This window comes from Ascidia mentula, chromosome 3, assembly GCF_947561715.1.
Source record: "Ascidia mentula chromosome 3, kaAscMent1.1, whole genome shotgun sequence".
In the NCBI taxonomy this organism is placed as follows: Eukaryota; Metazoa; Chordata; class Ascidiacea; order Phlebobranchia; family Ascidiidae; genus Ascidia; species Ascidia mentula.
In genome coordinates, this window is record NC_138568.1 from 22,833,708 (window position 1) to 22,857,418 (window position 23,711).

The window sequence follows — 23,711 nt, forward strand, 5'->3', positions numbered from 1 at the left end:
TGTCTACAATAAACCACATGTGTGTGCAAAATGACTGGGTTTCTTTCAGCAATATTGTGGCTGTCGTGGTGATGCAACCACGCAGGAAAAACAACAAAACTAATCTTCGAATTCTGCCAACATGGATTGAAGCAAAATTAGGATATCCAGGAAAGAAGCTGAGGATATTGCGTTTATTCTGGAAGTTTCAAGCTTAGAGTTCCACAGTAAAGCCAAACTTTTACGAAACAAAGTTTGAATCCCTTAGCTATAAGTTTTAGAAGTGCCCAAAATAATTCCAGACTCGGCTTATTTCTCGCACAGATCGAACAAATTTCATAATTTCAACACAAATTCTCTGTGGCGACCTTTTCATCTAAAGTAACCTCCACCCACGTGACTGTGGGTTATTTACAACCGGTTTATACAAAGTGAACAAATATGTTTACTTAATTTAAGGATGGCACACGTTCCCTGCATGCAGAACTAACAAACTTCCTATGATATTGGTTGGGAATATTCGGCATATAGTGATTTTGGACACCGCCCTCCTGTATACGTTCACTTTTATTTACACTTTAATTTACACTAGAATCGTAATGTATAAATTCCATTCCACCTGATGCCATAGGTTGCATAGCCGCTGTAGCCACTAAATGCACGTTCCATGCATGCAGCACTTAACCCAGCCACCTATATTTGTCATTGCTACGCTTAGAAATACAAAATCTTTAGTATGTGCAATGCCTTTAATTTGGTGCAAGTTGCAATCCAGTCCGTAAACCTAAGTGTCCACGCTAAACTTGTCCTGCAGAAAGTTGGGGTCCTCGGTCTGAACACAAGGCAGGAAGATCCACTCACGAATAAATCTGTTTCCACTGCTTTCGTGAATTTCCATACTCGAAAAATTTCGGGATTTCGTCGTCAACATTCACAGTGGTTAGAAATGTGTGAACATAAAATACGAAACCGCAAGATGACAAAGTTTAGAATTGCATTGAAACAACAGCTGCAAAGTGACATTCGCACATGCAAGACAATAATCGTTTCGGCTTCACTGATGGATAATTCGCTGCATTTTAGCTTTTTACAAACTTGTACAGGGCAAAACGGAACAAAAGAACGCAGAATTGCATGATGTTTCTGTTGCTTCCAGGCATAATGTGTTTCAATAACATCACGTGATTTTACAAGCGGTGTTAGCGTTATTTTTTCGTTTGTTTCGTTTTCTTGGTGTTAGTTGTGTGCTGTACCTGTATCATTACCCTGAGAAAGCCTTGCTGGATAACAGGCGAAACGTCAGTTAATACAAGTTACGTTTTTAATGTGCCAGAAGAACAGACTAATAGAATACAGTAACGCATCTTGCTGCCACATGGCAAGGCAGAATCGCCATAACTGCGAAGGTCCTAACTTGACGGTCTCAGCTATCGTATACAGATCATTATACAGGTTCACTGGCATTGCAGCTTGATCAGGCACTTTTCCCGAAGTACAGGCGAGATCTGAAAAATCAAGCTTCCGGTGAGATTTGAACTCACAACCCTGTGCTTACTCAACGCTCCACCGACTGAACTACAGAAAAAATAATTGTAAAAGTTGATGAGTTGTGAATGAGATTGTGGATTGATTTCTAGTTTTGTGAATTGGTTTCCTTTACTTTAAGCTGATCCAAACGTATCTGTTTAACAAACTTCCTATGATATTGGTTGGGAATATTCGGCATATAGTGGTTTTGGACACCGCCCTCCTAAATACGTTCATTTTCTTACACTTTGATTTACACTAGAATCGTAATGTATAACTTTCACTTATTACCATAGTTAGCATAACGCTGTGGCCGCTAAATGCTGAACTACCCACATTTCCCAGCGCCCTCGATTCTTTAGAACCTCCTGTATTATTTCAAACGCGCTGTAGGAGTTTAAGTCAACCCAAAACTATTTTGCAAAACGTCATCAAACCGAAATTGTAACAATTATTTTCAAAATTAAACTTAATAACTGTGGCCAAATTTATCTTGTAGAAACATAAACCAAATCTCAACAGAAACCAGAAATAAAGCAGAGGATTTTCAGGTGCAAGAAGTGAATTTATTTTGTTTTCATAACGAAACAAAAAGTCATTTTTGATTCCATGTCGATATTAATGACTGAGAAGTTCTTTCAGCTCATCCGGTATTTCATCTTCTTGAGGCTTGTTATCAGTCTCAGCTGTGAAGAAAATAAAAAGATTTTGATTCGGGAGTTCTTTGTAAGAAACGAGCATAAATAATACGTCATATGAAACAGTAAAGTTCAGTGATATTTTTGCAGTGATAAGTTCCGTTAATTCGTTATTGGATTTTCGTAGTCGTATCTCTCAATATGGAGGCGGTACATCAGCACGAAATGTCAATAAACTGGCATTGCTTGACTGGAAAATATGCACTGTAGAAGTGCACTATAGATGTGCACTGCAGATGTGCACTGTAAATGTGCACTGTAGATGTGCACTATAGATGTGCACTGTAGATGTGCACTGTAAGTGTGCACTGTAGATGTGCACTGTAAGTGTGCACTGTAGATGTGCACTGTAGATGTGCACTGTGGAGATGAAAACTTACCTTCTTGCTGGTCATAATATCGTCGTCGCCTGGCGTAATATCGTCGTCGCCTGGCGTAGTATCTCCTACGAGACCAAAGCCAACCTTCGCTGACCGTGCTGGCCACGAGAAGAAGTCCAAGAATGAGTAGAAGCTTGTTCATGTTCTGCAAATAGTAAGTATTAGACGTCGATGGAGTTGCGAGTGAATAAGCTCACTTACCGATCTGTTGTCCGATACAAACTGTCCGATCCCCTGTTAGCCTTTACTTTTATAAACGTTTCACTGAAAACTTCCCATCAATTTACTTCAAAATTCCTGATAAACTTCCGTGAAGTTGAAATAATTACGCGAATTCCTAGGACTTTATTTCCTCTGATGGGATTTCCGCTGTTGGCTGCACAATCTGTTCCAGCTTGCCAACATTATCGTGTATCTCGCGGAAGGAAGAGGTTACAAAGAACAATTTGTCTAAATATTAATCCTATAATTTTCTTGTAACCAGGGTTGCAACCACAAAAATATGCTCTCTGCATTTTGATGCCGAAATTTATTTGTATGTGATGACGTAAGTCAGAAACAAGCGCGTTTACAGAAATAAGCAGATTTGTATCTTCCAAGACACTGCTTGTAAAAATAAACAGAAATCTTAGAACTAATGTAACGCTACCCTGTCTACAATAAACCACATGTGTGTGCAAAATGACTGGGTTTCTTTCAGCAATATTGTGGCTGTCGTGCTGATGCAACCATGCAGGAAAAAACAAAACTAATCTTCGAATTCTGCCAACATGGATTGAAGCAAAATAAGGATATCCAGGAAAGAAGTTGAGGATATTGTTTTGATTCTGGAAGTTTCAAGTCTGGAGTTCCGCAGTAAAGCCAAACTTTTACGAAACTAAGCGTGAATCCCTTAGCCAAAGTTTTAGAATTATGCAAAATAATTCCAGACCAGACTAATTTCTCGGACAGATCAAACAAATTTTATAATTTCAACATAAATTCATTGTGGCAACCTTTCATCAAACTAACTTACAACCACGTGACTGTGGGTTATTTACAACCGGTTTGTACAAATTGAACAAATTCATTGTTAATTTAAGGATGGCAGACGTTCCATGCATGCAGAACTAACAAACTTCTTTGAAATTGGTTAGGAATATTCGGCTTGGGTTAATTTTGGACAGCGCCCTCCTCAACCAATTAATTTCTTACACATTAATTTACACTAAAATTGTAATGTATAAATTACACCTAATACCATAGGTTGCAGAACCGCTGTGGCCGCTAAAACTTGAACTGTCCACATTTCCCAGCGCCCTCGATTCTTCAGAACCTCCTGTGTTATTTGAAACGCGCTGCAGGAGTTTGAGTCGACCCCAAACTAGTTTGGAAAACGTCATCAAACCGAAATTGTAACAATTATTTTCAACATTAAACTGAACAACCGGTGCCAACTTTATCTTGTAGAAACATAAACTGAATCTTAACAGAAACAACGAATAAACCAGAGGATTTTCAGGTGCAAGAAGTAAATTTATTTTGTTTTCTTGACGAAACAAAAAGTCAGTTTTTATTGCAAGTCGATTTTAATGACTGAGAAGTTCTTTCAGCTCATCCAGTATTTCATCTTGTTGGGGCATCATGTTGTCATTCTCAGCTGTGAAGAAAATAAAGGATTTTTATTCGGGAGTTCTTTGTATGTTAAGAACATAATTATTTCGTATACACGAGGAGCACTTTATATCTGCACTGTAGATGTGCACTGTACATTTGCACTATGTACGTGCACTATAGATATGTACACCAGAGGTGCACTGAGCATATGGTGAAATAAACGATCACGATTGGAGGTGTTTTGATTTACTCGGAAGAAATCATTGCGCTTCCAACGGTGGGAAGTTTGTTTGGAGCTTAAACGAGATTTCAGAAACGTTGTTGTCAGAGTTTGCGAAAGTTTTTGGTCAGTGCCATTATCCTTCCTGTCGCACGCGATTGAAATATTTCGAGGAAAACCTCTAAAGATCGTATAATTCCGGGAAAGATACAGGACTTAACTGTTTTAATCTTTCGTAGAAATACACGCGGCTCATGTTGAATATTTCCAAGAACTAAAAACAAAGAGACAGACGATCAGCGTTAGTGTTTTTCTTTTCAAAACAAAATTGTCAATTTCGCCTGCAGACATCGTCAGTTTCAAATGATCGTCTGTCACTCTATTTTATACTCCCGGTTTATCCTGACACAAAATAAATAATACAGTCGGTCAACACAGACGTTTTCTGTTGTTGGAGCATGATGCGTAGAAATGAATGTGTAACTGAGGGATCTTTCATTAAACCACAAATGACTGTGCCCTTAAGCGAATCATTTTTCTGCAAATATATCCTGAAGTTTGAGCTGACTTTTTAGTTCAATTTGTTCCCGGCACCAAGTAGCTTCCTAATTCAAAGCGCCCAAAACCCACTAAAACTGCCCAAAACTGGACTTAAATTCCCCCCAGTTTAAAGCACATGCATATATGCTCACTCAACCGTATAATCAACCCCCATGCGCCACTGGTTGCTCTGTGACGTCCAACTTATTGTGACAGATGGCCACACGGTGGGCATTTCCCGCCGGCAAAATTAGAAATAACAATATGCGTTCTTAATGCAAAAGTTGCTAAAAAAGGGAAAAACTTCTTACGGACTAAACAGTAAGTGATTCCAATTTTTTTGAAAAACAATCTGTTTTGTTTGGTTGATGTACAAACGTCATTATCTCTTATCATTGTATATCTCGTTGTCATGGTGACTCTGGGAGGCATTTCGTCACAAAAAAGCCAATGGATTTGTTTTATCATGAGGTATTCATGCTTGGCAGCCCAGACAATGCAGCCTAGCTGGATCAGCCACATTTTCCTGACATGTCGGAGCGAGATTCGAAATATTAAGTTCCCGGTGAAGTTTGAACTCACGACCCTGGGCTAAACCAGGCCCAACGCTCTACCAACTGAGCTACAGGAGCTCAGTGGTTTCACGGGGTATATTGTTGCCAAGGTACACTGGTGCGCAGGCGCACAACTACCCAGGCAACCTTCACATATACGTGCTCAGTGGGGCGATCTTGCCTATCATGCCATTGCCTGTAATATTACTGGATTTGTTTTATTCGCGTTAACCCCAAACTGTTTTGGAAAACGTCATCAAACCGAAATTGTAACAATTATTTTCAACATTAAACTGAACAACCGGTGCCAACTTTATCTTGTAGAAACATAAACTGAATCTTAACAGAAACAACGAATAAACCAGAGGATTTTCAGGTGCAAGAAGTAAATTTATTTTGTTTTCTTGACGAAACAAAAAGTCAGTTTTTATTGCAAGTCGATTTTAATGACTGAGAAGTTCTTTCAGCTCATCCGGTATTTCATCTTGTTGGGGCATGTTGTCATTCTCAGCTGTGAAGAAAATAAAAAGATTTTGATTCGTGAGTTTTTGAAAGAAAAGAACATAAATAATACGTCATATAAAACAGTAAAGTTCAGAGATATTTTTGCAATAAGTTCCGTCAATTCGTTATTATATTTTCTTAGTCGTATCTCTCTTTGGAGGCGGTTCATCAGCACGAGATGTCAATAAACTCGCATTGCTTAGTTGGAGAATGTGCGCTGTAGATGTGCACTGTAGATGTGCACTGCAGATGTGCACTGTAAATGTGCGCTGTAGATGTGCACTATATATGTGCACTGTGGAGGTGAAAACTTACCTTGTTGCTGGTCGTATCGTCGTCTGGCGTAATATCGTCGTCGCCTGGCGTAGTATCTCCTACGAGACCAAAGCCAACCTTCGCTGACCGTGCTGGCCACGAGAAGAAGTCCAAGAATGAGTAGAAGCTTGTTCTTGTTCTGCAAATAGTGAGTATTAGACGTCGATCGAGTTGCGAGTGAATAAGCTCACTTACCGATCTGTTGTCCGATACAAACTGTCCAATCCCCTGTCAGCCTTTACTTTTATAAACGTTCCACTCAAAACTTCCCATCAATTTACTTCAATATTCCTGATAAACTTCCGTGAACTTTGTGGCCAATATTAACCGGACTCGGAGGTGTTTTGATTTACTTGGAAAGAAATTATTCTGGTGCATTTGAAATACGCACTTTTTCATGGCTTTTTTAATGCAAAAAAGTTTGTTGAAACATTTCTATAAACTTTCATTCCCCGGTCGTTATTCAATGAACGATTTGATTATGAAATATTCGGTTTCATTAAAATTATATGGAAAGAAATTTGTGGCCAGTATTTCGTCACAAACGTCATTCTATCTTATCATTGTGCTTGTAGTTGTCATAGTGACTCTGGGAGGCATTTCGTCAAATCAAAACGAAAGGATTTGTTTTATTCTTGGTAAGTAGGTCCACGGTCGACTAAGCAAGCAAGCAAGCAAGAGGCGAGTAGTTCATGCATCAGAGATTCCACCAAAACGTTTTTACTACAAACTTTCTTCAGGTAAATTCAAGACGCAAACTTGGAAACTCTGCTTCCTGTTCGAGAAATTTTGCCGCGCGTAAAAGAATTCCTTCCTCTGTCCTCGGCGCCATTAACTGGAGGGCGAGGGGATGTCCCCTTTCGTCAATACGGATAGGAACACTGACCCCCGGAACCCCGGCCATGTTGGTTGGCTGGGTATAAATGTCATGTTCTGCGCATCGAGATTGGTTGTTTTCTTGAATAAAATCGCGATATTTCGGTGCGGAGGAGATCGACACCGGAGCCAACAGGACGTCAACACCCCTGGTTGTTTGGGGGGAAAACACGGATCCAAAATCCTCCACAATCAACCGACGAACCCGCAACGCTTTCTCGTAATATTTCTCGTAGTTTCTGCAAAACACAGCCAGGATGCAACAGGAAAAAGTACGATGACAGGATTTGCACCAAAGAAATTAAATAACATTCAAAAAAATAAGTTTTTTTCTTGTACTTTACAGCTAATTGTTCAAATATATTTTGTCACCATAAAATCAATAACTTTCAACCAAAAACAAACCCTTCAGAATAAACTCAAATTACAAAAAACTTGAGTTAGTAGATATGTGATACGCCGGTGATTTAAACACAAACACGCATTTATGACGTATTTCCTACTTCTTTAACAGGAAGAAATTCCCCGCAATAATCCTTTGCTTGACAGTCGTCCCAAACCCTTCCGTTCTAGTGTTTACCAACATTTCGTTGAAGTTTGAACCGTCGGCCCGATGACCGAATTCCACTCCGTCGTATCTGAAACAACGTATTTTTCTGTTGGTAAAAACGTAATGGTGAAAATGTTATGGTGGCTGTTGTACCTTGACATGTTCGATGCAACGTCGCCACAGCTCAGGGCGTAGTAACACAAAATTGAATGCTGGGTATTTGGAAGGCTTACCTGGAATGTTGGAAATGTTACAAGTTTTAACCGTTAAAATTCCATCAGCGCGGAGTAATACTAAGAAAATTTACTGGTTTAAGAATGTTCAGTAAAACAAACACATAACACACAAAATTGCCAGAATATTACCCCCAGCTGATTAATATATGATGTGAGTCATATTAGTATATTGTTGGATTTTTCTACTTACAGGGACAACTTTAGCTCCAGCATCACTAAATTTTCCAGCTGCCCAATCCCAAGCTTCCACAACCTCGGGTGAGAGGTTTGGGCCGTGATATTCCTGAATAATCTCAGTATGAACAACAATTTGTGTAAAGAAAGATAAAAGCCTATCGTTTGGCATGTAGTTGAAACTGGTGAGCATTAGAAAAAATTATAATCAAACTAGCTTTAATGTTTTGAACAGTGGAGTTTTTTAAGGCTTACAACTTTGCTAATTTTTCTGGTTATCAGGTTTCTTCACCTTATGATCAAGTTGAGTTATCAACATTTACCTTTGGTATACCCACGACTAATCCCTTGACATCTTCAACTTCTTTTAACTTTACGGTTGGAATAGAACTTTGTGCCGTTGTGGAGTCCATGGGGTCATGGCCAGCTAACATATCTAAGAAACACCTTTCATTACTACTGGATGTTAGACAGGTGGGAAAAATAAATTATACTTTGTAATATTAAGCATTATTTATCATAACCTTCACAAATGCGCCTTTGTTAAGGTTATGATAAATAATGCCTAATATTTAAAAGTATAATTTCATTATATTCAGTAACCCCATGTACACTACAAAAATGTTGCTCACTAAACACTAATGCAGCATCATCAACACATTTTGCAAAAATCCCAGGTGTGTCCATGGCATTAGCGAGACTGATAAGTCCATGACGTGATAAACATCCGTACGATGGCTTTAAACCAACAATTCCACAGAAGGAGGCAGGGCCTCGCACAGATCCACCTGTGTCAGAACCCAGTGAACTGGAACACACAAAATGTAAATAGGGGAGGTAATTGTGTAGCACAATAAAAAATACTTATTCCTGCTATTGTCAGGGCAAATATCAAGGTTTTATTAATCAAAGATAATTGGCCTTGATATGACTTAAATTCAAGCAAGGGTTGTCATGAGTTTAATGTTAATTTATATCCATGCAATTACCAAAAAGTAAAGTCAAATTTTAACAACAACTTGTTGTAAGAGTCCTAATTAATAAAAAAGACTTACAAGAAACAGCTTCCAGTAGCAACGGCGACAGCGCTACCTCCAGAACTCCCACCAACAATCAACCAATCATTTTCCTCCTCAGATTTTGAGAAATTGTACTTCCAGGGGTTTTTCACAGGACCAAATGCTGAGTCGACTGAACCAGACCTGTTGAGATTATCAATGTAAAAGAAATATATATTTAAGGAGCTTGCGATTCCTGCACTTTCAAAAATGTGGTACAGAGCAGAAGTTAGAAAACATTGTAACCATATGGTGAGAATTGGGAGCGGTTTCCTGCAATTGTTTGACAAAGTTTTGGAAAAATATAATAACATCTACATTACATATAATGCATGTAAACTAAATTGTTAACAGAAATTGAACAACACTATTTGTCACATGTTTTAAACTATTTTTGAGCAATAAACTAATCAAAACCATCAAAAATTAGCAAAATTTAAACATAAACTAAAATAAACATCCTTACAAACCCCATTGCAAATTCATCCATATTAGTTTTTCCCATCAAAGTTCCACCAGCATCAACCAACTTATCCACAAGAGTCGCATTGTAAGTTGGAACAAACTCCCTCAGCGTTTTGGATGCACAGGTTGTGGGGTGGGATTTTGTGCAAAAGTTGTCCTTCACAGCAAAAGGCAATCCCATCAGTGTAGACCTGCAGGTAATTGCACATTTACTAATGTTGTTTTGCAATCTTTGGCATCACGTGTATGATACCAGCATTACACACTTGAAAAGAAAGTATATTACTAACTAACTACTTTATAAGGTTCAACACAGACGTCCAAATATTGTGAGGCTTGGCCATGAGTAGCAGAAATTTAAAAAGAAAAAAATCTGAAAATTCCGCCAAAATATTAGGACCACTTTCCTTTAAAAATTGTGGACCTGCCTTTGGTCAAGGATATCTGATATGTTTATCTTACTTCTCACATGAGGGAGTTTCCTTTGTGCAATATGAAATATATGAGTTTAAAGGTTTGCTCTGCTCTGCTCTTCTAACACACGCTGCAAATACTTCAGGTGAGGTCACAGTACCAGTTTGCAACATTTTGAGAACCTGAAAAAATACAACTTTTCTCGAACATTTGAATTTACCAATCGAAAAATGGTTTCGTGGAAAATTAAAAAAGACACAAATTTGATGATGAATAAGAGAAAATACCATAACTTGATATCACAATAAGCATTAAGAAATAAACATCACTGACTTATCATCAAACTGATGGAGTATGTGGAGGAAAACTAAAGTACAACATTTGCCAAACAGCATGCATGGCTGTTGATTGTGTGGACAATGCACCGGCAAACCTTATTTGTATTTTAATATATTCACTAAGTTTTTCAGAGTCGGCAAAGTATAACTAACTTTTCATATTCAGGTTGCAAATACCTACTAACCAGCCAATAGGTAACCTACTTAAACAGAATATAAGGTGAATAGTTACCTGCACAGCTGTTTTGTTGACAATGTCAGCAGCCATTTTGGTTTTTGCAGTGGCTCCACTGGAATTTCGTTTAGTCTTTTATATGTTGTAAGAAACAAATTTAAATGAAGATTAAATAATTCTCCTTAAAAAGTCTGAATAAGATGAGACGTTGACACAACAACATTTCAACAATACAAGCTTTTGCCGAATTCAATTACCTTTTTTACTACATTTAGTTTTTTTAATACCGAAAACAACAATCGTAATTAAACAACAAAACCAAAACCACTTTTTAATGAGTGTCCAGAAGGAAACAGCAAATTATAATTTCCTTTTCCTCATCTTACATAAAAACTATCATGTTTCCAAAAAGGGAAAAGCACCTAGTCACGCTTGACTAGTTCTGCAGTAATTTTTTGTTTCTTGGTTTAAAATCGATCATATTTTTAATCTGAAACATTTCTCTTTTTGCATTGATTGTTGGCAATGACTTGGTTTGGTTTCCATATTAATCGTTTCGCCGCACCGGCAGTAACCCCGTCTTCTGGTGCCCTGGCAAGACGTGAGAACACAGCAATTTAATGGTGGGTGGACAATTTATCTGCTGCGGAGCTCAAGTGCGTCACGGACTTGTGGGCAGAAACTGAACGAGATTTCACATTCTCTATGCGTTTTTCCCTCAAAACTTGTTCAGCCGTAAAGACTGGTTGCGCTTTATGCCAATGTAGTTTGTCAGTTTTCCAGGCTTCGTTGGCGCTACAAAGTTCACTCAGATTAAACATTTCGGTGGAACATTACTGCTAAAGTTGAGGATGTCGTCACCGGATCCAACACATAGACGTACTTCAGCCGAACAACAAATTTATCCGCCCCTGTCAACACCTGCGGAGTATGCACACAGAAGCAAGGTAACTTAACGAATGTTGTTGAATTTTCGTTAACATCGTTGTTGAACGCGCGATATTCCGGAACAGAGGTTCAATTAATCGGTTGAATTCACACTTGGATTGCCATCAATCCATCTTCACGTTTAGCATCAAGCCAGCAAATTATTTTAATGATATTCATGCGTTTTTTACTTACACAGAATATTGTAACATGTTGATACGGAGTGAACACTTAGATGAAAGAAGGGTTAGCAAAAAGTTTAATTCGTCGCATAGAAATATCATACTTTGTATATTACCATGCAGGTGAGCGCATCTCGAGGGAAAATGTTACTGTGTTGTTGTAACACCACGTAGAATTCATGCTTACAAATTTGCCACACGGTTAGCACGAAGCGGTCGATTACGTCTCACTAGCGGCAGTGTAACCTGTCGACACATTCGCTAGCATAAAGGTTCAGTTGTAAAAGCGCAACGCCAATCAGTGGTGTTTGTTTGATCACGTTTGTACACCGCAGACTGCAGCGGTCGGCACGCAAACCCTGTCCTATTTGTTCAGTGCAAGTCACACAAACTGCAGGTAGTTTCCTTTCGTTGAGGTTAGTCATCGCTGCGGGGTTCTGGTGGTGCTGAAGAGAGTACGCCACAGTTTGTCTTTGTTACTGAGAGAGTCTCATATATGACATCATGAGTGACGACGGAATTAAGAAGCTGGAAGAAAAGATGAAAGTAAGGAGATTTTGCGATTAGGTTTTTGGCAGAGTTAAGATTGGCTGCAGGACTTTTCGATGCAGATCAAAGAACATTCATTTCGCATTAGTTAAATTCTTGCGATACAAACTAGTAAACAACAGCATAAGAAGGGAGAGAGAAGTTAGATTGCGAACTTGTAGTTTTGTAATTTGAAGGATGTTGTTTCAGTTCATAATTCTGCCCACAGATGAGGATCGCCCGCCACTACCTAAACCCCGGGCTAAGCGGGCCTCAGAAAGTGACGTATTTCCTAGGGTGAGTTCGAATCTGGCCAGAAAATCAACTGAAAAAAAGGAATCAACTCAACCACTGCAAAAAATCGTTGGCAAAAAGTTTTTGTCCAACTACAGATAAATTTGCGCAAAAAAAGGGGCCGCGGATGCAAAACTCCAACATTTTAATCTTTGATTTTCTAATTTAGTTACACAGATTTCTTTTCAGAACTGACAGACTTTAAACCCGGCAAATATTTTAGTTTTTAACAAGAAAATAATACCCATGCCAAAACTTACTTCAAATGTTACCCTGCATGTACTGATGAGATGCAGTATAAATTCATCAAAGATTTTGTTCTATTTTGGCTTCAGTTTCATCGTTTTAAATCATAAACTTCTTAAGGCCATGCTATGCAAAATTATTATTTTTCTTCATTACATATTAGTTGGATTGTACAAAATCATTGGACAGTAAAACTCTAAACAAAAAAAGGTTTGCAAGTCCATTGATGTGGATGACAGCAGTCCTTTCCTCTAATGGTCATTTTATCGTTAAAGTGATTGTTCAAAATTTAACAGCGATTTTTTCAGATGCGAGGTCCGGGATCTGCTTCATCTCTACCTGGTTATACGTCATCATACACTCCCCCTGTGCCGTTCCCTATCATGAGCGGGTTCCTGGAGAAAGCTACAGGCAAGTGCATGGATCGATTCCCATGTATTACCAGTGTTGGAGATGTGTTTAGTTTAGTGGGCGAGTTGATTTTTACCTTATGGCATTTTTACATGACAAGCAAAACATAAACAAATCAGGAATAGTTTTTACCAGTATTATTACGTCATAAACAACACCAATATCACATTCACAATTCCATACCCCCCCCCCTAGCATCAATTGCGGATCGATCACGTGTTTACCAAAAGAAACCAGTCAACCGTAACCCAAACGAAACCAACAATTTTCAGCATATAGTTTCGTTCTCGTGCGACGTTATTTTCGTTGTGCATTCATGCGGATCGTTCGAAGAGTTGACAGTGAAAAAAGCGCGGCGGTGCGTGACGGCTTGAAAGAATGCGTGGCATGAATAATAGAGAACACAACATAAACCATTGCAAAGCACTCTTTTGGCAAATTTCGATCAAAGAAGTTTCTTGACATTAACAGGAGATCATGATTTGCCGATCAAAAGTCAGACCTGGGCGAAGAGGCTGGTGGAGGTTTCAGAAGGAACTTTCAGATATTTCAACAACCGTGCTGAGAAAGAGGACACGGGTGTGGTGGTTCCCCTTCCCGGAAGTTTCGTGTCCGTACAAGCCAAACGTCACATCCGGTTGGAAACGAAGAGTGGGCTTCGAATCTTTCGGGCCCAGACTGAAGCTAGAGCTTACCAGTGGGCGCTTGCGATATCCCGGTATTGCTTTACAGCCCCTATCGCTGAAGGTGGGTGGAATATTGCGTTAAATAATTAACTGTCCGTGTCGTTAGGTGGAGGAAATGAAATGGAATCAGCAATTTCCAACTAATTACTCGCATGGGTTTCTGGGTCATTCAATTTCAAAAAATGGCACATCAAGCAAATTGTTGTACATTTTAAAGAATTGACGAATTGCAACCAAGACATTTTGTAACAAATAATAACTCTTTGAAGATGAAAGCCAAAGCTAAAATGCTGTTATACATTAGAAATAGTAAACGTTTCGAACACTAACTATTTCTAATGTATAACAGCATTTTAGCTTTGGCTTTCATCTTCAAAGTTATTAACTCCAAATATTTTGCACCCTAATAACTCTTTCAAAGCTGGTTTTCAACTTTTCTCGATGTAATTTTTTGACTTTGTAGGATTTTGCATGAAGATGAGCGGAGGAAAGAATATTATGGAGGAGCGGTACGTTAAAGTAGGTCCGGATGGCGTTCTCTCGTGGTACAAGAATGATAAGGACGATGCGGATTGCAGAGGATCGCTCCTCATCTGTGGGGAGTCAGTGGAGGTGAATCCGGACGACGGATCTGAGATTTGGGTTCAAACTGATGAGAGGAGATTCATCTTCAAATTCCCCGACGCCTACGAAGCCGGTGAGTGGATTCGAATCCTTTCTTACCATTCGAATCGACCGGTTGTCAAGAATCCCGGATCTGGAATCAGGAACAAAGTAAAGAAACAACCATAAAACAACGATTGCTTCGTTCACGTTTAGTCATTTTTCCTGCTGTGCACAATGGTACCATTGTTCCCCTGTATGTCGTCATTCTCCCGAACGCCGTTCCATTGTTACTTCTTTATGTCGTCATTTACATCGCCTGTAAAAATCAATCATTGTGAAATGCATGGAAAGATAAATCCCTCTTTGGTTGAACATTGTGTTAGTTGGATTATAGGATCTTCGAACAAATCACATTGTTTCCATTTGATCCACCATGGACTCTGACATATTTCTTTACGACGTACTGTTTGTAAAAGTTAATAAATCAGAAACGCAGTGGGATGAAGTGGAAGGGGTTTCCGCTCTTGTCAATTCAAAGTAAATGAGTTTACGTTATGTTCACTTGCTGGGGGAAAATAAATTATGTATCTATGTGTGAATGACCAAGACAGACACTGCGATTGAAACTGAACCCTGCGGTTTACAGGGATAACCAGTAAGGTTAGGTACAAGTATCCAATTCGGCCCTGCGGATCCTCCAGAACTCACATTCAACAAAAGCTACAACGCTTGACCAGCGATGCATGAAACGAATGTCGTCACGTGGATTTAAGGTTACATTTCAAGGTTAAAGCATTCTGTTCGTCGTTAAACGAAATTATCCCCAAGTGCAATGTTGATGTCTTGTTCCCCGCAGCTTATAATGACATTTTAGTTTTCAGTTCGCAAACAAATTTAATGAACAAATTTTAAAGGCATTATTTAATAAAACATGGAAACTTTTTGTTTGCTTTCTGTCTCCATGCTTAGGTTAAACATAACCTTGTGCACTACATTAGGGAACAAAACAACTTGTACCATCATGTGTGTAGTGGTGCAGTTACTTCAGTGCTACTGTGTTGTACAGGAGAGATTCAGAAAGCACAACTATACGCTCTGCTCACCAATGATAATGGGGTCAGGTGAAGATATAAACGTCCGCTGTGTTTCAGTTGAGAAAAACACACCAGGATTCATACAAGCGTGCATAAAAGTTTTGCTGGAAGGAAGTGACGAGCGTACAATGCATGAAAACAATTTAACCTCCATGCGTACTTAAAGTCAGATGACCTCCGTTCAGTAACATGAAGTGTTTGCCTCCAACAAACAAACCTGGTACGGAATTAGTTGATGGGTATTTTGTGTTGCAATTTCCTGGTCGGGATTTCCACATTGTTTGCAGATCTGCATTCATGCAAAGGGTTTATGGGAACGGATGAGCAATAAACCAACATATCATTGGACCTTGCAACACAACTAACAGAGACTCGCACGTACCCATAGTTTAAACCGCAACTAACTTTACTACTTCAAAACGAAAGTACTTCGTTTGCTTGCTGAAGCCGGAGTTCGTTTGTGACGTCACTGTGTGTCGCGCAATATAGCTCGAACCGATTGTTTGTTGTCGAATAATGCTGGTTATTGGTCGTCTGCGGGGAGCTGGTTGTTTCCCGAGAACAAGTTTCGTTTACTTTATTTCCGTTGCTTCAAAGATAGGTTTTACAACCAGGTTTTGTGATATCTGATGCAAAGCGCTTAACATGGCATGCTGTTGTCTCGGGTTGTGTGCAATGGGACGGTGGTGTTGATATTTGATGCAAACAAAGAACGAAAATTGCTTACAATGCAGTTTGAGGAGATTGGAAACGTGCAGTTTTAAACGTAGACGAATAATCAGTGTTTAAATCAAACAGCAGCAGGCGGCGTTTGTTCTGATTTGTAAAACCTAATCTTTTATCTCATCTTCCCTACCTTTTACCAGGTTCAGGTACATGACACCGAGTGAAGTGCTGGTTGTAACATTGGTTGCTGAACGAAACAGTTGTTTCATGTAAGATTTGCTGAGTCAGAATTAAGACTGTTTCGAAACAATTTCTCGTTTATCCATTGTTGTTGCCATGGACAAGCATTATGACGTACCATCATCGCGACCAGCTTATCCCCAACCGGTTCCAGCGCAGAGAAGACCGGTAAAAGATGTTTTTTTATAACCTGGCGATTTAATGTGTGCAAAAGTGAATGTTTAAGTGCTTTCATATGTTAGCAGTTTGTAGGAAGTCACAACCAAATGAAAGCAAATGAATCTCATTTTCTCAAACATTTCTTTCTAGCTCTGCGACCACTTTCTGATTTCTTTGGTATTTTTCCCATATATGAAGTCTTAATGCTTAGGTAAAATTATTGTCGGTGTTTGAAGGTTTTCAAAAGTTTAAACTGAATGTTCCAGGTTGACAAATGTCCTCCCCACCCACCACCAGAGTACAGACCTCCCATCCCAGACCCCATCATCAGCGGATATCTGGACAAGGCCACTGGTAAACAGAGGAATCTATTAAAAGTTATCTTAGTTGGTGACACCGCTTCCCAGCGTCGACGATATTTACACAGTGTGTTCATTCAGCTGCTGGCAAGACATTCAATTAGGCTGTGGTAAAAACCAAACTCAGCCAAACTAAGTGTTATATCAGTATCAGTGTAAAACCGACACATACAAATATATAATGGTAACCTTTCCAGCTTATACCGTTCAAATATTAAAGCTGGTGCTACAAGGTTGGCAAACATTCAAAACTAAAAGCACACACTTTGTTGTAACTGGAGACGAGGTAATAATTGATCTTGAACCAACGTTCGTGATATATGGCACATGTCACCACCATGCAGCATGCGTGACACGTGACACATGTCACTACTAAACACATGTCTTGCCGAAACAAAGTGTGCTGGAAATTACGAATATTTTAATCGGGGTTGAATATTGCGGTTCGTGCAGTTTGTGGTCAAAGTACAAGTTTAACAAGTAAAACCACAATGTTGGTTGGTCAACACAGTCATGACTGGTTAATCAACAACCTTGTAGGTTTACCAACTACAGTAAGCAAAAGGACATGGCCAAACAAGTTGCTGTGCGTATTTTTATCAATAACCAAATTTCCTCATCACCAGAAAACGTTCTTTTGCGTTTTAACACCAATTTTTCACGACAGGTGAAATAAATTATGTAAGAAATTTGTTGCTCCTCGATAAACAACTCATCAAACTAAAAGTGAAAATCAAGTTATTTGAAGAATTATAATTATGTTAAAACCCCGATGAAATCTTGCTGTAAATGCCATACGAAATGTCGGAGAAATATACTGCGTTAAATTTTATGCCAGAAGATCGGTGCGATTTAAATTGTAGCATGCCTGGGGCAGCTGTTTTTGGGTTGATTCCTGAAGTTCCTGTGCAATATCTGTATTTAACCTCACAACCTCCACAGAAGACTCGAACAAAGGTCAAGTGTGGGTCAAGAAGTACGTGGAGGTCGCAGATGGAATATTCAGGTTCTTCAACAGCAGGGAAGAAAAACATGACGCGTCGGCCGAGATCAATCTCACCGAAGCTCTGGTTTCTCTCATTGGAAGGAAAGTGATTCGACTGGAACCTGCTCCTCCTTTTCAATGGAAAATTGGACGAAGAGTTTTCAAGGCTTGTACTGAAACAGTCGCCTATCGTTGGTTCAGCGTCATATCTAAATACAGCAAGGTCACCCCAACAGCAGAATGTGAGTAACTGTGACGAAACTGTGAGCGTCTGTTTGCGGTATGGGTTCTTCTTCTGGTTGCTTCAAATAATGGTGGTTGGAAGTAAGATAAGGATCGCGCGTATTCCCAAATATCCCAATCACCTCGTTCACTTTTAACTAAAATTTCTCGCATTTGTGACTTTTACGTAATACAGAATACATGGAACGTGACAACTGTTGTTTTAAGGAACTGAAATCAAGCATAATTTAACCTAGACCATAGCCTGGGAGCACAATTCAAACAAGGATATGTGCCATACATGTTGTACACAATCCATCGCCAGCCAAATATTTGTCCTTAATATTGCGAAAGGCATAATTGCAACAGATACATATTCTCACAATCTATGAGGCACAAAATTGTCCGCGTGTATTTTTTAACCAGTGGTTTGCCAAGTTTGGCACCCGTGCACTTTGCTGTGCAACCCTGACATAGACTTTCCACATACATTCTGAGATGGTCCTTTAAGATTGATCCGCAACAACAATGACACAATTCCATTGCTATTCTTGTGACAACAAACGTAAATTGTTCCCAGGTTGGTGCAAAAAGCTGAGCGGGGGAAAGGCGGTCTTCGAAGAACGTCACATCCGGCTGACCGGCGAAGGGCGCCTCTCGTGGTACAAGAGTGACAGAGAGGACGCGGAAATTCGCAGTTCGGTTCACGTCAGAGGCTCGTTGGTGACGATTAATCCGGAGCAGCGCAGTGAGCTTTGGGTGGAGACAAAAGAGAGAAAGTACGTGTTTGTGTTGATTGACAGCCAGGAGACGGAACGGTGGCATCGGATTATCAGCTGGCATGCTTGCAGACCGTATGCAGGCCAGTACAGTATGACTGATACCATGGAACGAGGGAAGAAGAAGTCGCATTAGAGTAGTGATTCAAAATCTTTTATCCAATGAACCCCCTCAACTGCTATTCAAATTCCTCTCACTGGAGCTTTAGTGTGTAAATAATGTGTTTATGTCGGTACATTAAGCAGAGAAACTAAACTTATTTCCCATTTGCAAATTGAAACCTGTTGGGGAATTACCCGTGATTGAGAATCCCTGCGTTACAAACTTTCCGCTTCTTTTGTTTTCATGGAATTTATTTCCTGGGAGTATTTTTAAACCTTTCAAATTCACATGTTATTGTCAGAGGACACCTCTAGATGTAGAATTCTATAATTGTTTACTTTGCGTAAATGCACTTGTACAATAGCATTAAAACAAGCTGATTTTTGAAATGTTGTCTTTTACCATACACGATGTGAATTAACTTTAATGAATGATTTGCAAACGTACTTTCACCGTCATATATTAGTAAGCTGTTCGGCAATTTTGTGATCAATAAATGTTTAGTCGAGATTAAAGGTCTTATCGAAGCTACGTGTTTTGTACATATACGGTTTGCATTCGTTTTGGTCACCCTTTTTTAATGTTAACAGGTTAACGTAATGTTAACGTAGCAGTAACTGCTTTCTTGTATTTAAAACTGAGAGCGGTTCGAATTGACAATTGCTTTCATAATCTCACTATGACGAAACAAACACGATTGTAGGGAATTTAAAATTTTGGCGGGAAATTTAGGGGAATCCCAGGAATGCTAATAGTTGTCATCTAGATTCAAAACACAGCGGCCGCAAATGTTTGTACATCGCTTCACTTACAACACACTTCACAAAACACTTTATTATCGACAAACATCTGATTTATATTCTATGGGGGAATATGATTTCTATGTAGCGTCGGTAAAGTACCTGAAATTTGTTTGCCGACTACAGAGAACAACGCAATAAATACCACAATTGACAAGATAACTAACGCCTTCAAAAGGATGTATTGAGTCACTACATTCGCTTCAGTCTGGTAACAAATACGTCAACTGAGTGTGTTTTCAGCCTACCATTAGCATACAGAGTCATTACTTCCGCTTTATAGCAGGTAGTAACTGTCCCGACGCGGTAGGTTTAATTGACGATTGGTGGCTTAATATCAAATACGGTTAGACAGGTATAATATTCGCAGGCATTTCGCAACACTGCCCAATCACTGCATTTGCAAGTGGTTAGAAGCGTGTATGAATATTCAGCTGCAATACAGAGAACACGAGGTTTGATTCTTGATATTACTCTGTATATTTGTATGTCGTAGGTTAAGTTTACTGCAAATGATATTGAACAGAGGTTCAAACTATTATGTTGGAGTTTGCATTTTCCACAAAGCAGAGCAGTAACTTTGAATGGAATTCGGAATGTAGCGAAACCCAACGTGGTTTGAGGTGTTTGTCAACTGGTAAACTTAGCTACAATCCAAAGAACACCGAAGACAAAGATTTAGCTTCAACCCCTTGTATCGTTTTGGCACCAGGAGCCAATATCAGTCTCCTGTTTGCCAGCAACAATGACCCATTCTTTATTGAAGTATGGAAGGTATTGTTCTGTAACAATTCAAGTATTCTTGAATATCTTGGGTCAATAAAATGTTCAGCAACTCAGATCACGCCAAGGTTAGCTTGCAAGACCGCTCAAAGTCATAAGGACGACATATCAACCATGTTATGGATATCACACACCGATACAAATTGCATTTATTGCCTTAAATTCAGTTTAAGTTGTGGCGGTAAAGTTACTATGACAACTTTGGATACAATTGCATTTGAAGGACTGTACAGGCCCACAGCTATTGCTATTAGCACTTCGGTTCCAATGTCCTTGGCTGTAATCGACGGTTTGTCAGGAAGCATTCATGTTTTTAAACATCGCGGCAAGTTCGAACATTTTAAAGAAATATCAGACGAACAAACGAGGAAACTTTCAAAGAATTCCTTTGCTTGTTTTGATGCCAACCAGCAATTATGGGTGTCCGATTTCTCCACAAACTCACTTTTAAAATGCACAACACAAAGCTGGAATACCCAAGTGAGAATTTAGTCTCATGTGAGATATGAATATCACTTAGAAATATGCCGAAGTATTAGCGAACTTACACATTTTTTCCTCAAGAAATTGTAAAGTCAGCGATGATTCAGGCCATTCCATGCGACTAACGCAAACCTAATCAAATGTTTTTCTTGTGTTTTGGGTGTTTATGCGCTTTTTGCATTATCGCTGCTACGTAACCCTGTGGAAGTCTCGCCGGATGGTCGTAACTTAAGTGGCAGAAGAACAATTCCTTTAATTACTATGCCTGGCAGCAAAAATAGCACTGTAATCAAATTCATCTAAAAAGCGCGCATTCTTAATTCGCAAAAGCTCAAAATTATAAATGTTTCCAATATTTAAACCCAAACAACAATGTTTGGATGACATGTGCATTCTATTTATGCAATATTCGACAAACAAAACTTCATATAAAGGTGTCATTTAATGTACCAAAATCTTCAATAACAGATTATTTGCCATTAAAATTGTTGCTTTTGATTTTTCAGGTTTTTGAAACCAGGCAAGGAATTGAAGGACTGGCCGGCAACTGCAGTGGGAGTCACCAAGTGGTAGGATGTTTGACGAAAGCCAGTCGCGTGGTGGGGATAGAGCACGAGCAAAGTAACTACAAAGAAAGTGACGTCATTCCTCCCATTTGTGACGTGATTTCCCCGTTGTTTGTGGCAGCAAAGGAAAACTTCTATGTGGTTTCCGGTAGATGTCGAGACAGAAACTTTCCAGTAATTGTTTTCTTTCGAGTTTTGTGATTCTTTCTTCGGGATTTATTTTACGTTTGCTTCGTATAAATAGAAATTTTAACAAGACTTGTGTATTTTTTTGGAAAGTAAGTAAAACTTATGTGACAAAGTTATATATTACATTATAAAACCATAATATACATGGGTGTACATTGAGTACATGGATGCAGTGTAGAATGTTATTTGTACAAGATTATTTCATCGATTTCTGTCTAATATTTTGTACATTTCAAACGTTCGACGGTAATCAGGTTCTTGTGTTAACATTCTGTCCTCCATGTTGCTTTGATTGCACTTTCATACGATGACAACTATCTAATGAAATCAATCGCTCTCAGTGTTATCTCTTTATCTCCCCGCATTGGATGTAAACAAGAAACCTGATTAAAATATCTTTCCATCAAATCTGTGGTTGCTGGTGAGGAATTTAACCTGTCCTGTGGTACCGTGGATTTACCATAGCTTTATCTGGTTGGTGTTTGGGTGGAAATTTGTTGGCGGATGGAAATTTTATGGAAACCAACGTCCAGATGTAAACGAACAGTTCCACGCACGCATAATTGCTATCATTGACTTTGTGTAACCAGGGATCACCACTCTTTTCACACATATATATATATCACGTTCCAGCGGTATAGGAGAATGTGTGATACGATTGAATGTTAGTTTAAAGTTGATTACAATGGCTTGTACGTTTAAAAGTAGAAATGTTCGTACCAGTTGTTGGTTTCAAATAATTATAAATCAGTCATTAAAGTGGATTGCATGAACCCAAGTTAATAAAATATGAAAAGTTCCGTCAGCAACAAAAACAGCTAAATTTTTTCGTCAAAATTTTGGACGACAAATGCGTGAGAACGAAGAAAAAAAAGGAAAACAAAACATCAATCGTTGTCAAAAAATTCGGACAAAACGGTTGGAAACTCTCTTGGTGAAAATGTTGTCGCTAGCATGCAGAGTTTCAATGGAAACATTGTTCTTTCAAATAAAAGTTTTGCTAGCATCTAAACCTTGCGTAATTACACAATATTCCACGACCTTAAGAACGCCCTTGAGAATCTAATACAACCTCCTTACCATAACATTATGTTGCGTCACTTACATCACATGTGGTGACACACCCCCCTATGGTGGCACAGACACGCCCTTGCGATCAACCAATCAGCAAGCAGCATCGATATTACTATAAAACGTGAATGCGGATCGTAGTCATTCTGACCACGAGTGTCTGGCGGCGTGCGAGTTGGTAGCAGGCCGTGTTTCAGTCGTACGTGCGAGGTTATATTGTCACGTCACAGTCGACGCAGAATCGTTAAGAGCAGATCAAGCAACAAACAGGGTAAACTTTAGAGCAAAGAACAGTAACACATTTGGGACAAGGATTCACCAGACTTCTTCCTGCATAAACATAAGTCGCATAACAGTGGTTTCAAAACATTCAGGATAAAGTTTGACTTCTTTCTATTACTGTAGCTGAAGATATTCTGTAGTAACGAAAAGTTTTTCACTGCGCAAGGTTTTAATACTGGTCAGATGGCACCACGTAATTTAACACCTTCGGTGTCAATTATGAATGACCCGAAGTAACCCGGGGACTGCTTTTAGCCTCTGCCCTTTGTTACGCAACAGCTTTCACTCGATTTTGTAAAAGAACGAAGTGATTGTTGTAAATTCCCTTGAAAGAGCTCCATTTTGTAGAAATATACTTTCAGCAGTAAAGTGTCACCGGTGCAGGGTATAGAGATGGGTCAGGATACTTGGCAACTGAACGTATTGCTTTGTTCAAACACCTGTGCCACAG

At 39.2% G+C, this 23,711-nt stretch overlaps 4 protein-coding genes and 1 long non-coding RNA gene across 7 annotated transcripts; 3 read left to right on the forward strand and 2 right to left on the reverse strand.

Annotated features, from left to right (window-relative positions):
* Positions 1-2,050: 2,050 nt before the first annotated feature.
* Positions 2,051-2,820, reverse strand: LOC145895338 (uncharacterized). The gene is made up of 3 exons (XR_014401618.1): positions 2,786-2,820; positions 2,585-2,729; positions 2,051-2,192 (listed from the first exon to the last, which is right to left on the reverse strand). It is a non-coding gene; the product is annotated as an uncharacterized LOC145895338 (long non-coding RNA).
* A 4,135-nt stretch (positions 2,821-6,955) lies between these two features.
* LOC145894308 (glutamyl-tRNA(Gln) amidotransferase subunit A, mitochondrial-like) lies at positions 6,956-10,792 on the reverse strand. 2 transcript variants are annotated; one of them, XM_082982852.1, is made up of 10 exons: positions 10,657-10,792; positions 10,135-10,268; positions 9,678-9,863; positions 9,205-9,351; positions 8,782-8,957; positions 8,473-8,585; positions 8,166-8,258; positions 7,893-7,972; positions 7,693-7,827; positions 6,956-7,428 (listed from the first exon to the last, which is right to left on the reverse strand). In XM_082982852.1, exons 1-10 carry the CDS (start codon positions 10,690-10,692, stop codon positions 7,050-7,052), a joined length of 1,479 nt encoding a protein of 492 aa, XP_082838978.1. In that variant the 5' UTR covers positions 10,693-10,792; the 3' UTR covers positions 6,956-7,049. The 2 variants fall into 2 exon arrangements, with proteins under 2 accessions (XP_082838978.1, XP_082838979.1); XM_082982853.1 differs by lacking the exon at positions 10,657-10,792 and having other exon boundaries at positions 10,142-10,268.
* Positions 10,793-11,271: 479 nt separating this feature from the next.
* On the forward strand, positions 11,272-15,045 carry LOC145895025 (uncharacterized). Of its 2 annotated transcripts, XM_082983769.1 has the most exons (5): positions 12,198-12,254; positions 12,447-12,533; positions 13,085-13,187; positions 13,659-13,934; positions 14,337-15,045. In XM_082983769.1, exons 1-5 carry the CDS (start codon positions 12,213-12,215, stop codon positions 14,663-14,665), a joined length of 837 nt encoding a protein of 278 aa, XP_082839895.1. In that variant the 5' UTR covers positions 12,198-12,212; the 3' UTR covers positions 14,666-15,045. The 2 variants fall into 2 exon arrangements, with proteins under 2 accessions (XP_082839896.1, XP_082839895.1); XM_082983770.1 differs by lacking the exons at positions 12,198-12,254; positions 12,447-12,533 and adding an exon at positions 11,272-11,546.
* A 1,530-nt stretch (positions 15,046-16,575) lies between these two features.
* On the forward strand, positions 16,576-19,149 carry LOC145895987 (uncharacterized). Its single transcript, XM_082984753.1, has 4 exons — positions 16,576-16,647; positions 16,905-16,992; positions 17,940-18,224; positions 18,785-19,149. The coding sequence occupies exons 1-4, from the start codon at positions 16,576-16,578 to the stop codon at positions 19,117-19,119; spliced, it is 780 nt and encodes a 259-aa protein (XP_082840879.1). The 3' UTR covers positions 19,120-19,149.
* Positions 19,150-20,388: 1,239 nt separating this feature from the next.
* LOC145895161 (uncharacterized) lies at positions 20,389-22,262 on the forward strand. Its single transcript, XM_082983933.1, has 2 exons — positions 20,389-21,149; positions 21,659-22,262. The coding sequence occupies exons 1-2, from the start codon at positions 20,427-20,429 to the stop codon at positions 21,917-21,919; spliced, it is 984 nt and encodes a 327-aa protein (XP_082840059.1). The 5' UTR covers positions 20,389-20,426; the 3' UTR covers positions 21,920-22,262.
* Positions 22,263-23,711: the final 1,449 nt, after the last annotated feature.